We start from the raw sequence: 16,535 nt of genomic DNA on the forward strand, positions 1-16,535 counted from the left end.
CCGATCCTCTGTGCGGGAATCTCTCCGCTTTGCCCTCCGCACCCCTGTTGCTGCGCTCTCCCCCGCGGCCCCGAAGCTCCCCGCTCCGCCTCCCGCAGTCTCCGCCCGCGAAGGGGCTTCTAGTGTGTGGACACGTTTCCTCCTTCACGGCTCCCTCCCACTGGTGCAGGTCCCGTCCCTATCCTTTTGTCTCTGTTTATTGTTTTTTCTTTTGCCCTACCCAGGTATGTGGGGGGTTTCTTGCCTTTTGGGAGGTCTGAGGTCTTCTGCCAGCGTTCAGTAGGTGTTCTGTAGGAGTTGTTCCACGTGTAGATGTATTTCTGGTGTATCTGTGGGGAAGAAGGTGATCTCCGCGTCTTACTCTTTCACCATCGTCCCGGAAGTCCCCAATTAATAATATTTTTTTCTGGTAGCACAGATTTACAAGAACTCTCCATCATGGGAAAATTTTGTTCCCTTGACATTGCTCCATATTTGAGTTAGCACTCATCTTCCATAGAATGTAAAAGACCAAGGGTATCATGAGAAAATTGAATCGAAGTGTCAAAAACATTATTATGACTATAGTTACTTACATCTTCCTCCGTGAAAACATTGCCTGGAACTTTCAGGGAAAATAACTGTTGGGCTAATTTCTCCTGCTGCCCTTCTCTAACCAGTTCACTTGTTAGAGGTGTTCTTGAGCACAAAAGTAGCCAAGAGAAAGGAGAAACAGGTATGCATTATCAACTCCATTGTAAACCTGTGGTTGGTAAAAGTAACTCTCACAGAAAGGAGGGGAAAATGAGGAAGCAAATGATGTTGGTTTGGAGTCTCACTCTAGTTCTCTTTATAACAGATATTTCACTTTCAAATAAAAAGATTCTTGTGACACAAGGCTTTTTAAAATTCAAATCTTTTACTCAATGGCAAAAAAAAGAAGTATCTTGTATAAAATTAACTAGACAGAAGTATCTGGTATAAAAGTAACTGGACTTCATTATATGTTCAGTATTATGTCAATCTTAAAATGAGGAAAGTCTCACTGAAATCTGTGGGAAAATGTCTCCTCATTGGGACCTTTCCAGATATTCAGCTTATGAATTCAGTTATGAAAAAGAAATATCCTGCCACATAGTAGAACAAAGCAGAGTAATCAGGAAGCTTACAAAATCTTCAGCACTCAGCTGTTCTGTATGAGCTTGGAAAATAAATTTTTTGTAAGTAGAAGATTGCAAAGAAAATAAACAAGTTCATTTTTAAAGTTTCATTTTGAGTTGGCCCCATGAGTCATGTTATATTTTATATAATTCAAATGTTAAGCAAAGACATACTTAACTCTGTGAATATCTGCTAAGGGTTAAAAAATAACAATAATGAGCAGCACTACAAAAATCACCTTATCAGAGTCAGAGGAAGACCTCCCAAGCAGATAAGTGAAAGGAAATTTTTGTGAAGAAGAGCAAAGTAATCTACCAGCACAAAGAATATAATCTGAATCAAGTCTCTGTAAAAGCCAAGAGTACCTTAATCCATCTGGGAGTGGACGTGAGACTCTGAATCTTCCCTTTGAGTGTTCTTTGTGACATGATATGATGAAGTATTTTATTTTGGAGTCTAGGTCAACCCAGAAGAAAAACAAATAACTTTGTCAATACCAGTGTCTCATTGAAGTGAATTCTAAGTGACTTTGAACAAGATTTATGGCTGTGAGCAGTTTGTCATTTGTTCTGACCCATTTCCCACACTCTGTTACTCCTGATAAGATATGGCTTTCTCCTGCTTCTTAGGCTTAGGGACAACAGCGTAAATGTAAACGTGCTCATCAACATCAGCAGGAGCTTATTCTTTTGAGAGCTTCCTGTACTTAAATAAATAGGTGTTCGGGCTTCCCTGGTGGCGCAGTGGTTGAGAGTCCGCCTGCCAATGCAGGGGACACGGGTTCGTGCCCCGGTCCGGGAAGATCCCACATGCCGCGGAGCGGCTGGGCTCGTGAGCCATGGCCGCTGAGCCTGCGCGTCCGCAGCCTGTGCTCCGCAACGGGAGAGGCCACAACAGTGAGAGGCCTGCGTACCGCAAAAAAAAAAAAAATAAATAAATAAATAAATAAATAAATAAATAAATAAATAGGTGTTCGCTGAGTATGAAGAAGAAAACTGGCAAAGTCTAAAGGAGCCTCTAGTATTAAAAAGTCATCCCTATTTGTCACTCCATTTGTATTATATTCACAGGCTCCTTTACTCTTGGTTTATCTGGTGCTTTTCCAACTATATTGACCTCAAGGAATGTGTAATATGAGTCCTATTTTCTAGGTCTGATGATGGAATTCAGGAGAAGCTAAATTGAAGGCAGTTCAGGAAGTCTAGAAGCCATGCCCCACATCATCTAGCCATTAGGGCAAGAGGGACTAAATAGTGACTTACAAACCTGAGCTATTCTCTGGGATTCTGACGTATGTTTCTGCTACTACTGCTGCTTCATCTCTCACCACAGTGACTACAGGCATATCCAGAGTAGAGATTTTAGCCAAAACTAGGAGAGTAGCCACGAGCCCTGTCATACATTCAGTATTCATCAACTGTGAACCTGTATTTTCCTCAATGTTCTTAATTTCAGTTATTCTCTTTTTCTAGCAGCCCTCTAAATGCAGCTGTACTTTTTAAACCAGGGGTGTAATAATATTAAACCAATAATATCATTAGACCAGTAAAACTTTGTTGGGAAATAGTCATTGAAATTTTTACTTCCTTGGATACCTTTTCTAGACTTTTACATTTTCTTTAATTTGTAATTCCTATTCTGCTTCCTACTATTGCCAGATGGTTTATTCTGACTCTATTAAGTCCCATTCCTCTTCAGTTGCCCCAGTGCAGACTCCTGTGCTGGATGCCAGATGGCAAGGTCCTTTAACTTTACACTGCAACCTGCATAAAACCCATCTCCCCTACTTGGAAAACTCTCATTCACATCATCAGAATTTGCTGCTCCCCCAGTCTATACCTTGATGAAGGTAGGAATCAAATATCCTTTGAAGTGTTTTTTTCTTATTTTAATTTTTGTAAATGTTTGGTATGTAGTCCTATTTTTCTTCAGCTGTCAATAAATTATATATCAGTTTGTGCTTAGGATCATCCTAAAGATGATTGTCTTCCAGTAGAATAAAAAGTATATATAGATATGTGTGTATGTATGTATGTATGTATGCAGATATGCCTTTTACTTTTGAATTTACTAAAGCTGGTGATCTGTTTCTTTGTTTTATTCACTTAACAGGACAGCTTAAAGCTTTTCTATATCAGTACATCAGATTCACTCCTTTCTTTTTATCAGCAGCATAGTATTCTATGAAGTATTCACAATGTAGTCATAATTTATTTTACCATTTCTCTATAGATAGATATTTAGTTTTATTTTGTTCCAGATTTTTAATATTTCACATGATACTGTAGTCAACTCTTTTGGACATTTTCTATATATTCTTAATTATTTCTTTAAGATAGATTCCTACAGTGGCCTTTCTGATTACAAGGGCATGGATATTTAGGATTTGGGTAGACACTTGTTTCAACCCTCTTTACACTCTTATCCACCATACATGGTAGGATCAATTTTTCCTCCTCCCACACACAAGATATTACCAATCTTTTAAATTTATGCTAATCTGTTGAGTGAAAAAAGTGTATTTCTTGCTTTAATTTGGGTATGCTTAATTAACAGTGAGACTGAGCAGTTTTTTCCTATTTTTCATAAAACAGTGTTCTCCAGAAGGATTAAACAGCTAAAGGTAAAAATAAAATTTTTTAAATGCTTCAAGAAACTATAGGAAAATATATAATCAACCTAGGGATAAATCCATAAGATATGTTAATAATTTTTTTACCACATCTATTAAGAAAAAAGTATGCATGCAAAAAGCATCAGGATATAGTTAAAAGGCAACTAACATACCAAGAGAAAACATTTGCTACACATTGCAAACAAATCATTAACACCTGTAATATACAAGGAGCTCCTACAAATTAGTAAGAAAAAGAGCCCAATAGAAAAATGAATACTTATTTTTAGAAGAAGAATCCTAAATGGTCAATAAATGAAAAAATACTCAACCTGCTTTGTTATTTACTATTAACAATATAAAATGGCTGTCTTACTATGTCAGTTACATATAAATGTTTTTGATTCTTTTAAACATTGTATGGATTATCATTTTTTATTTAAACATTAATCTGTTGATGGACATCTATGGTGTTTTCTACTTTTTGCTATGATAAACAGTTCTACAGTGAATTTGTGTGTGTGTGTGTGTTACATAGGCTTTATCAATTTTTTTAGTCTTGGCCTGATAGGTAGAAAATTCTACTTATTTTTAAAGATTTTTTCCTTTGATTATTGCTAAGATGTACTATCTCTTAATGTTTATATTTTTAACTGTTTTTATGCCATTTGTTTTTCTTTACTCATTATTTATTTTCTTCATTAAATAGGTGCTTATTCTATCCTCAACCCATTTTTCTATTAGTATCTATATTGATTATACAAACTCTTTATATATTCATAATATCCTTTTCTGCCATACAAGTTTGAATATGTGATTTTTATAAATTGTTTTACTTATCATCCTAAGTTTTACTTGCCAGTTTTTTACACATCATATTAATATTTCTATATCAGTTTAATTCATGTCTGTTCATTATTTATTTAGCTATATCACTTATATCTGTTTTCTCCATTAGATCATTGTTCTCTCTCTAGATTGTATCATCTTCAAAATGAAGAATTATGTCTCCTCATATAGGTCTGGCACAGTATTATTTATTTGATAATAATGGCTTCTTCTTGATGATGGCTACATAGCTGAAACCTAGAAATAGACCCTCAGGTCCTGGCAGGTTACATAGTACCTACAAACTGATTATAGATCCTACCAGCAACAGACTTTTTGCCATCCTTTCACCAGACTTGACCATTATATTTGAAAGACAGGATAGTATGGTGTTACTATGGATCTACTATACATATTCTCACTGCTTTAAATTCACTGATCGTATAAAAAGAGAAGAATGCACTACCTTAGTGTTTGATCTTTACCCCATAGATCTAACATCACGATCAATTGCTTTCAGTATTTTCTTTGAAATCACATAAAGGTTCATATGTGCCAAATTTCATAAGGATCACATGATAAGGTCAAGAAATACAAATTCCAAGGCAGAATTTATATGCCCGGTTCACATATGACAGTAATACTATGTAACCATATGTTGAATATAATACACAGTATGTAAATGCTATTCTTGAAAGCAATCCAATCAATAAAAACTAAAATAAATAACACTTTAATAACACATTTCAAATCAACTGAAAATGGAATAGATGGACTCTATGGCAAGAACATCCCTATAAAATTGACATTTCAGAGGCCGTTAAAACCCAGAGAGTAAAACAATCCTGAAACTAAAGAAAAACTGTGAATATTTAGAAGATTTTTAAAAGCCTACTATATTGTATGCCAAGACACAGCAGTTGTTTTTATTTAAAGAGCTATTTCAATAAAAACTGTGGATTGCCAAGCATTAAAAAGCTAATTCCATTTGCCATCACCAATAGCTGAATGAAACCTTAAAAAATATATACAATATTAACCTTAAAAAAAGTTTAAAGTACACAGTATTTAATAGAAAAAGTCAAAACTGAAAAAAGTCAACTTTTAGTCACAATTGGAACTATTAAAAGATTGACCAATTTTATCATTTAAGAAGGTTATGGGAAAGCTACTGAAGTTAACTTCAAAAGCCTAGCAGTAAAAGTGATTGTAATGTCAGTAAAACTCTGAAACAGATCAAATAACCCCTAAGTAGTACTAATCCACTGCATCTTTGAACATGTATATGCCTCTTTTTAAGCTGAAAAGGTTGCCCTTTTTTTCTTCAACTTGTTTCCAACATCCCATTAAAAAAAAAAAATCTATTCAACTGTTAACAGTCAGCAGCTCAGAGTACAGAAACTTTACCTTCACTCAAAGATGATATGAGTTAAGATTTGAAATATCTTTTCCTCTTTGGCCTGGTTCTGGAAAACATGGTTTCGTCATTCTACCTGTAGAGAGAGAGCATCTCTTTCTTCATACAAGTATTTGTGCACTGTATGTATACAAACAAATGCATTAATGATGGTTACATACAATATTTTAACCATTTCTTTTCTCTTGCTTATCAGCTCAAACTCGTACACCAAAATTGATGTTTGTGTTGTAGTTGACATTTTTAATTTTAATTTTGCCTCTTCAGATTCTGGGAAGACTTTGCCTGAAGCCCTTGATTACTGCACAGTTTGGTTGCAGACAGTACCTGGAGAAATTGACAGCAAAAGTGGTATTCCACCTTCACTTGTAATGCTACAAATTAAAGATTTTCTTAATGGACCAGGTAAGAAAGTCGTAATTCAAACTTTTTTCTGTCTGAGTCTATTAACATGTACATAGGGTCTGTTAACCATCTTGACATTCCTTGCCAGAAATGAGTAATTCATTTCTCTTCCAGATGTGTACTCTTCTCAGGATGCCCATTCTAGAGGTCAAAAGGCAAATATTAATATACATTAAAAATTACCTTTAGTCTGACAGAAAGTAGTTATCAATTAAAAAATAATTGACTGGAAGCCAAAGACTCAAGATTTCATTTCTACCTTTTCTACTAATCGTGGGACCTTAGGCAGTTATCTAATCTCCTGTGCCTCAGTTTCCTTACCTGTAAATGATGAGAATAAAATAGATGATGGGTGGATAGATGGGTGGGTGGGTAGATGGATGGATAGGTGGATAGGATACATGACATACATACGTAAGATAATATACATAAGTAGATTGGATTAGATAGATAAATACACTTATTTCAAATGCTTAGCAAAGTGCTTGGGACATATTAACACTCAATTTTAAATAGGTAGATATAGATATCAAAAGATATTGAGTGCTTATTATGTCCCAGGTACTAAGTGCTTTACATCCTTGTATAAACCCAAGAAGTAGCCCTATAATTATCCCTACTTTATGATTAAGGAAGCTAAGACTTAGAAAAATGAAGTAAATTGCCCAAGATCATAGTAGCAGAGGAGCCATTCAAACTCCAGTCTTTATGACTCCAAAGACCTAGATCACTTTTTTACTGCACTAATTTTAGCATAACTAAAGATTTTTTTCTTTCTTCTCCATCTCCTTCTCCTCCTGTTTCTTTTTCCTACTCTATTTCTTCTTCCTTCTCATGTTCCTCCTTTTCTTTTCTTTGTTACTCTGCCCTTACCTCCATGAGATCTTAGCTATTTATTTAACAGAAATTACTACATTCACTTTCCCTTTTGTTATCTTATATTTAACAGTGCTGCAGAACCTGTTAGTCATTAAAAGAATACTAGTTTCTTCATTACGAATTTAAAACAATGGTGTTACACTGTCTTAAGATCTCTAGCAGTACTCTGCAAGGCATGTATTTTGATAATTGAAAACTATCCCTCTGTGGACCTGATTCAGTTTGTGTGCATGCTGGTGCACTTATGATCTATGACTACAGATAGAGAAGGTGGCCCATCATCACGTCTGGAATAGAAAGAGCCTGAAACCACCTCAGTTGGCCCTTTCACTCTGGCTCAGTTCTTCTTAAGCATGTTTTTCCAGTGCTGAAATTTAAAAGGTATAGGAGGAATATGAAGAACTAGTTCTAATCATTAGTATCTAGCTGTGGTTTTAAAGACTCAAAGGAAGTAAAGAAGCTGATGATAAGGCTAAGGGAGTCATTAAAGTTGAAAGAATCCTTTGGGGTGAGCTGGATGATTGAGAGGAGTGTGAGTCCTCATACTTGGTTAGTGAGTGTGAAGTACCATATTTCACTGAATTCAAGCAACCATCAATTGTAGGAAAAAACATTTTGCATACCACTAAGGAAAAAGAAAAAATATCTGCTATTCAAGCTATGATACAGTGCTTTCTTACTGCATCAGTTGCAGGGCAAAAGACTGAACATGCTAGAATGAACGAAATAGGGTAAGAACATAAGGGTAGTTCATGGACAAGTGACAGGGAAACTTGCATTTACTTCTTTTTTCCCTCTTTTAGTGTCAGATTTCTTTTGCTCTCAGGCACCGTCTTTCACCTTTTAGCTAAAAAGTTCCCTTCTAGTTTACATTTGATTAATTTGTTTGTAAAAGGGATGGGATCTTCAAGTCAGTGGTAAATTGTCTACCATATTTTCATCGCTACCAAATAAATTGAACTTTAAGAGAAATATCAATGAACAAATGAAAAATTATATGTTTATCATTCTGTCATTCAATGTGACTATGTAGCAGAAGTGCGATTTTTACAACAATTGTACTTTTGTATTTCTTATACTTCTTAAAACTGGAAACTACATATATGCCATTTCTAATTTTATGCCCATTCAATAATAGTGATAATATATCTGGAGATTCAAACTTTTAAATTAATGAATTGAAATAGTTATTTTACAGCCATGCTTCTCAAACTGGAGTGTGCATTTGAGCATCTCTGGGGAGCTGGTTAAATGCAAATGTGACTTAATAGGGGTGAAATTCTACATTTCTAACAAGCTCTCAGGTGAAATGGGTACTGTTGATCTGGGGATAACACATTTTGTACCAAGATTTTATTTGACTCATATATTAATAAAATATATATATATATATATGATTTTCTTAATACCATCAATAACAATTACTGAGACTCAAACTGCAGATATTTTGGGGCACAGGAAAGGGGGATGATACAAACAATGATGAATGGTTTTTTAAATGGTACTTTTATTATGAAAAATCAAATACAATGTCCAATAAATGGTTTAAGTTCTTCAAAGTCTTAAAACATTTTAACCAAGAGCACTTTTCTTTCATAAATTATTTGAGGGAAGATTACTTTGAATGATATGTCAGTTCTGTGGGATTCCACTAGAACATTAACCTAACAGCCTTGAACTACTCCAGGATTTACTACCTTAGACAAAAAATTCCTTAAACAATTTGTCATATAAAGTATGTAAGTAGATGTTATTATGTAATATAATTGTATTTTCTCACTATACAGCTATACTGTATTAATTGAGAGATCAATAGGAATAACAGGACATAATAAAGCATTTCTTGCTGTAGGAATGTATTATTTTATAGATTTTTGGCAACTCAAGAAAAATATATTTTTCCAGATTTTATGTAATAGTATATTAAGAGCAATATTATTTATGCTAAGACTGGGGGAATAAACTTCAGCTTTATAATATTCCCCAGTACTATCCTCTTCCCTTAAAAAATAAAAAGGTCGTTTTTTAATATTGAAAATAATGCTTCTAAGTTTTATGCAGTATTATCGCTAAGAATCTTTTGATACCAAAAGATTGTTTGTTTTATTGTTTAGTTTAATCCATATGCACATCTTATTTAAGTATCATTCCCAACGAATGCTTTATGCTACAGTGCTACATCTCTAAAATAGTATATTTTCGTTTCTTCTTTTCTTGCTCTTGAATTAAGGTTTCAGTAACAAAGAAGTTATGACGCTGAAGAGTAGAGGAAATACTGATTGTAACTACCCAACCTTAAATTTTCTTCATAAAGGTGCAAACTTAACAGCTTTTGAATTCATCCTGTCGGATGTTTTTTCCAGGGATTATTTTATCTAAACAGGGTGGTGCATATGCTGCTCCTTAGCATCTGTTTTTGGAAAAAATACTTCAGTGTTCTTGAGTATTCCCTGATTTCCTCTGTTCACTTAATAGTACCTTAGAGCAAATGGTGGGTCCCAACTTCTACATCAAAAACCCCTTCAAAGCTCTCCCAACCCCGACCTCCTTCCTTCAGAGGCAACAACTGTACTACCCATTAGCAAGGTCAGTGGCTTGGAGAAACCTGGAAAACAGCAGCTACCAGAAACCCAGCAGAACAATATCTCCAGCAGGTGATAGATTAGTTGGAACAAATTGGAACCATTGCAGTGCAGCAATCCTGGTTTCTTTCAAGCTGTTTTTTAAATGTCGTCATTTTAATACACAATCTAAGCCCCGCGGAACAGTCCACAGCAGGTTAATTTGAATCATATGATGTGTCACTGCCCTCAGCTGACATGAGCTCTGTTCCATGTGTGAAGCCATAATAAATCCATTCCCAACCGAGGAAAATTCCCCGTGAGAAGGTGAACTAATCCAGGCCTCACACTGGCATGCTAGCCCGCCATAATTGAAAGCAGGGCCACCTGTTCCCAGCACAGTTAGCCGATAGAGAAAAAAATTACCATTAGATCAGATATGTCTTCTATTGAAAACTAATTCATACTTCTTGCAAATTCAAATTCAGCTGTGAACTGCTTAGTATGACATCATACAGAAACTTAGGAATGTGCCCACTTGATCCCAGTTTTGTTAACTATAGGATTTCTTAACTTTGAAATGAATTTTTTTTTTTTTAATTTAATGAGAGCTGACACGTGAGAAGAAGAACTGGGAAGGGTGCAGATTTTTCTAATTAACTCAGGGTCATTTACAAAAATATTTGAGCTCCCTGGTATTTTTTTCATTGTTTCTTTGCAGACAAATTTTTGAACACTGTCACTGTAGCCATGAAATGACATTTAAAGGGCAACAAAGAAAAAATATGCCAAATTAGGAGAACATTTCCACATTATTTATGTTTTATTGTAAATTAATTGGCATACCACAATCTTTGTATAATTTTAATTATATCAAACACAAAGTTATGACTGTAATTTCCTATTTCTTTTATTTTAGTATACCTGGTGTCTCTAGTTGAAACACCTATCCACTGATAGTTTTTCTGTTAATAAAATCATTTATTTAGTCTCTTCTTGTTTAACCTGTTCAGTAATTTACCTATGTAGTTTTCAGTTTTTCTGATTTCATTCTAGCTTTGAATTGGTTTTATTTAAATTTTGTTTTAAAATTTTATTTGACTTTTAACTGATTATAACCCATTTTGAGTATAGTTTTCTTATATTTTGTGAATTAACTGTTTTATAGGTTGCAATGATTGTAATTTTTTCTTTAAAAAAAAATCCTAAATATCCTAGAATATCCCATTTCCACAAGCCTCTTTGATTTGAATGAAAATATATACTTAAATAATGTGAAATATTACTTTAAAAACTTCTCAGATACAGTAGCACACTATTCAAATAGGTTTGTTTATATGAATATAAAGTAGAAATTTTAAGTTTACCCCCAATTTTGTGTATTTTTCAAAGATTTTTACTTTTCTTGATGAAATCTGCTTTTATGTTCTGTTATTACTGAATTCATTACTCATGACATATGTCGTCCAGACATATGTAGAAGATGACTGATTCAGGGGAATTAAGATACCTGAAAAAGACACAAATAGCCCCCTGACATTTTCTGGAGTAGAAAACGAAGAATAAGTAATATGATTTTTAAATACAAGAAGATTCAAGGTGAAAGGAAGCATCTTAAAAGCTAATTTTAATTAATTTATTCCTCTTAATGTAACCCTGATAGTTAACCCTTTGCCTCTTTTCTCTTTCCAGAAATAGGGCCAAGGTCCATACCCTAATGACTGGAGTCCTATCTCTATCTTAATTCAGTTTTACAGCCATTCTAGCAGGCTATCTTCTACACTTAAGGAATGTAAACTAGTTAATAAAACTGTAAGAACCTTGACTTTTGCATTACCTGAGCTTTATGGGTTCCAATTTGCAGTGTCAGCATTGCATTATCATAGTTTATTTTCCCCATGATTTATCAAAATAAAACAGTAAACTTGAAGTCAGGATGTCAAATAGAGAGTGGACCAATAATTTTATTTTATTATTTAATTTAAAAAAATTGAAGTAGAGTTGATTTACAATATTGTGTTAATTTCAGGTGAACAGCTTAGTGATTCAGTTTTTTTGCAGATTGTATTCCATTTTAGGTTATTACAAGATATTGGGTATATTTCCCTGTGCTATACACTAAATCCTTGTTGCTTATCTATTTTATGTATAGTAGTTTGTACCTGTTACTCCCATACTCCTAATTTGTCCCTTGCCCTCTCTCTCTCTCTCCCCTTTGGTAGCTATAAGTTTGTTTTCTATGTCTGTGAGTTTGTTTCTGTTTTGTATATACATTCATTTGTATTATTTTTTTAGATTCCACATGTAAGTGATATCATTCAGTTTTTGTCTTTCTCTGTCTGACTTATTTCACTAAGCATAATATTGTCTAGGTCTATCCACGTTGCTGCAAATGGCAATATTTCATTCTTTTTTATAGCTGAATAGTATTCCATTGTATATATATGCACCACATCATCTTAAGCCAGTCGTCTGTTGATGAGCACTTGGGTTGCTTCCATGTCTTGGCTACTGTAAACGGTACTGCTATGAACAGTGAGGTGCATGTATCTTTTTGAATTAGAGTTTTCATTTTTTCTGGATATATACCCAAGAGTAAAATTGCTGGATCATATGATAGTTCTATTTTTAGTTTTTTGAGGAACTTCCATACTGTTTTCCATAGTGGCTGCACCAATTTACATTCCCATCAACCATGTATGAGGGTTCCCTTTTCTCCACATCCTCTCCAGCATTTGTCATATATAGCCTTTTTGATGATAGCCAGTCTGACCAGTGTGATGTGATACCTCATTGTGATTTTGATTTGCATTCATCTAATAATTAGTGATGTTGAGTATCTTTTCATGTGCCTGTTAGCCATCTGTATGTCTTCTTTGGAAAAATGTCTATTCAGGTCTTTTGCCCATTTTTTGATTGGGTTGTATGAGTTGTTGAGTACAACAACTTGATATTGAGTTGTATGAGTTATTTGTATATTTTAGATATTAACCCCCTGTCAGTTGCATCATTTGCAAATATTTTCTTCCATTCCGTAGGTTCTTTTCATTTTGTTGATGGTTCCTTTGCTGTGAAAAAGCTTTTAAGTTTGATTAGATCCCATTTGTTTATTTTTGCTTTTATTTCTTTTGCCTTGGGAGACTGATCTAAGAAATTATTGCTACGATTTATGTCAGAAAATGTTTCACCTACGTTCTTTTCTAGGAGTTTTATGGTGTCATGTCTTACATTCAAGTCTTTAAACCATTTTGAGTTTATTTTTGTATATGGTGTGAGGGAATGTTCTAATTTCATTGTTTTACATGAAGCTGTCCACCTTTCCCAGCACCGCTTGTTGAAGAGACTGTCTTTTCTCCATTGTATATTCTTGCCTCCTTTGTCATAAATTAATTGACTGTAGATTTATGGGTCTATTTCTGGGCTCTCCATTCCATTCCATTGATCTGTGTGTCTGTTTTTGTGCCAATAAGATGCTGTTTTGATTGCTGTAGATTTGTAGTATAGTCTGAAGTCTGGAAGTGTTATACCTCCAGCTCTGTTCTTTTTTCTCAGAATTGTTTTGGCAATTCTGGGTCTTTTGTGGTTCCGTGTAAATTTTAGGATTATTTATTCTAGTTCTGTGAAGAAATGTCATGGGTGATTTGATAGGGATTGCAGTAAGTCTAGATTCCTTTGGGTAGTATGGCCATTTTAACAATATTAATTCTTCCAATCCAAGAGCCCAGGATATCTTTCCATTTTGCTGAATCATCTTCAGTTTCCTTAATCAGTGTTTTAGAGTTTTCAGTGTATAGGTCTTTCACCTCCTTGGTTAAGCTTATTCCTAGGGTTTTGTGAGTTTTTTGGGATGCAGTTTGAAGTAGTTTTTTTTTTTTTTTTTTTTTTTTTTTTTTTTTTTTTTTTTACTTTCTCTTTCTGATACTTCATTACTAGTGTATAGAAATGGAACCGATTTTTGTATATTAATCTTGTATTCTGCAACCTTGCTGAATTCATTTATTAGTTATAATAGTTTTTGGGTGGAGACTTTAAGGTTCTCTGTATAGAGCACCATGTCATCTGCAAATAGTGACAGTTTTACCTCCTCCCTTCCAATTTGGATACCTCTTATTTTTTTTTTCTTATTGCTGTGGCTAGGACTTCCAATACTATGTTAAATAGAAGCAGTGAGAGTGGGTATCCTTGTCTTGTTCCAGAATTTAGCAAGAAGTCTTTCAATTTTCCACCATTGAGAATTATGTTGGCTGTGGGTTTGTCATAAATGGCATTTATTATCTTGAGATGTGTTCCCTCTGTACCCACTTTGATGAGAGTTTTCATTATGAATGGATGTTGAATTTTGTCTTGAGCCTTCTATTCTTTGTATAGACAATAATGTCAGCTATCTCTTTTACGCCTACAATTTCCAAATGCCTAGTTCTAGTTTGGATTTATTATGCAACTCCAGGACTGTTTCTTCATCTGCCTATGAAATGTGTTTAGTTATTTAAAATTTAACATGTTCACATTAAGTCAAACCATTTTCCTTTCCTCTTCTTTTTCACTCCTTCTCTTAGTATGGTCTTCAAATTTCTTTACATTTGCTAGTGATAGCAACATTCTTCCACTCGTGTCTTCTCACAATTTTACTGTCACCTTCAATTCATCTTGGTTTTTTATTCCAAGTCTTTTTAGTTTTTCCTTTGAAATGGTCCTCCATTATGCCTGCTACCTCCCTAGTGGGTCTGGGCCCTCAGTACTTCTTCAGTCTGTTTGCTGGCAGCCCTAATTTCAGATTCTCCTTTTACTCAATAATTTTCTCCCCTCTGCTCTTGCTAGATTAGCCTGCTCTGCAAACTCATATGAATCTTGACCACCCACCTCCCTCAGTTAATCAAATCATAACTCTTCTCAGAGCTCAAGACTCTGTAATCTGGTGTCTTCTCAACAATCCAGGTTTACTGTCACTAAGAAGGTAATTCTGAGTGAGATTGTTTTACTTCTTTGAACCTCAGTATTTTCTTCTGTAACATAAGAGAGTTTTCCTAAGATTCCTCCAAATTCTAAAATGATGGCTGTAATCCCCAGTGGAACTCTTCATTTATTTTTCACAACAAGCATTTATGAGCAATTATGATATTTCAGGTATTGTTCTAAATATTGGAAATACAGTGGTAAGCAAGAGATACACAATCGCTTCTCTCAAGAAATGCACACCATGTAGAAGAAAAGACAGGCTTTGATTACCAAGTAGTCACACTGAATAATATATAATTACAACCTAATATAAGTGTCATGAACTTCTATGGATTTATGAAAGAGTGGAGATTTAGGGAAGCTTCTCTGAGCTGAGTTCAGACATTTGAATGAAAAGGAGTTAACCAAAGACATGGAGGGGAGGGCATCTTTCTGACAGGATGTATGCAGAAGACCCTGTGGGGAAGGGAATCATGGCACACTGAAGGAAATGAAAAAAGAGTAGAGGGAGGGAACAGTAGGAGGAAATGAGGCTGTAGAGAGAGACAGAGGCCAGGCCTTGTTGGCCATAATAAAGGATTTAGGGGGTTTTATCTTTAGAGCACTGGGAAACCATTGAAGAACTTTAAGCTGGACATGTATGTGATGGGGGAGGGAGGAGGTATGTATGTTTATTGATATGGTTATATTTGCATTTTGAAAAGATGATTCTAGTTGCACAATGGAGAATAGATAAGAAGAGCTAGAGTAGGGGCAGGCAACCAATTAGGAGAATATTGCAGTAGTACTAGTGAGAGATAATGGTAAGTTGGATCAAGGAATGGTAATAGGCATGGAGAAAAGTGAAAGATTTGGTAGATATTAGGGAGGGAAAATCCATAGACTGGTAATGGAATAGAGGGGATGGAGGATAAGAGAAATTAAGCATGACTTACGGGTTCCTGGCTGATCTAACTGAATGAATATGGTGCTGTGGACTGAATTGTGTCCCCACAAAATTCATATGTTGAAGCTCTAGTCCCCACTGTGATGGGGCCTTTGGGAGATAATTACATTTAGATGAGGTCATGAGGATTGGACCCTCATGGTGGGATTAGTGCACCAGAGAGCTTGCTGTCTTTCTCTCTCTCTCTCTCTCTTCTATGTGAGGACACAGTGATAAAGCAGCCATGCAATACAGGAAGACAGTCTTCAGCAGAAACCAACCTCAGTTCATTCCCCGATCTCAGAATTCCAGCTCTAAACTGTGAGAAAATAAATTTCTGTTGTTTAAGTCTCGCAGTTTGTGGTATTTTGGTATGGTATCCCAAGCTGGTGGTAATCCTATTTACTGATATAGAAAATGCTTGAAAAGAGCTATATTTTGTTTGTTTGTTATGTGTATGTGAGTAGGGGGAGATCATGAGTTTTGCCTTGGATATGCTGAGTTTGTGGTAATTGTACTTACATATCTGGAGCTCACAAGAAAGACTAAGACTAGTGATAAAGGATTGGATGTTTTGGAGTTTCGGGGATATAGGTGCTAATTCAAGCCACAGGCCTGGATGAAAATACTCAGGGAAAAAGTAGAGAGGAAGTAGAGAAAAGAGCCTAAGACTTCATATTGAAGAAGTCCAGTCAGTATTCACTGTCTAAGAGGAAAAGGAGGAGGCTTGAAAGGAAACTGAGGGCTAAGAGGAAAATTTGGAGAGTGTTATATCAAAGAAGCCAAGGGGAAAGAGAGTGGAAGTACTAG

At 35.0% G+C, this 16,535-nt stretch overlaps 1 protein-coding gene across 2 annotated transcripts in view; it reads left to right on the top strand.

Moving 5' to 3' along the window:
- Nucleotides 1-16,535, top strand: part of VPS13B (vacuolar protein sorting 13 homolog B) — an 804,491-nt gene that overhangs the window by 579,884 nt on the left and 208,072 nt on the right. For both annotated transcript variants that reach the window (XM_007457167.1, XM_007457166.1), the window contains exon 35: nt 6,267-6,404. In XM_007457167.1, the coding sequence (XP_007457229.1) occupies nt 6,267-6,404 (138 nt within the window). The remainder of the gene's footprint in view (nt 1-6,266; nt 6,405-16,535) is intronic.

This window comes from Lipotes vexillifer, unplaced genomic scaffold, assembly GCF_000442215.2.
Source record: "Lipotes vexillifer unplaced genomic scaffold, Lipotes_vexillifer_v1.1 scaffold376, whole genome shotgun sequence".
Classification (NCBI taxonomy): domain Eukaryota; kingdom Metazoa; phylum Chordata; class Mammalia; order Artiodactyla; family Lipotidae; genus Lipotes; species Lipotes vexillifer.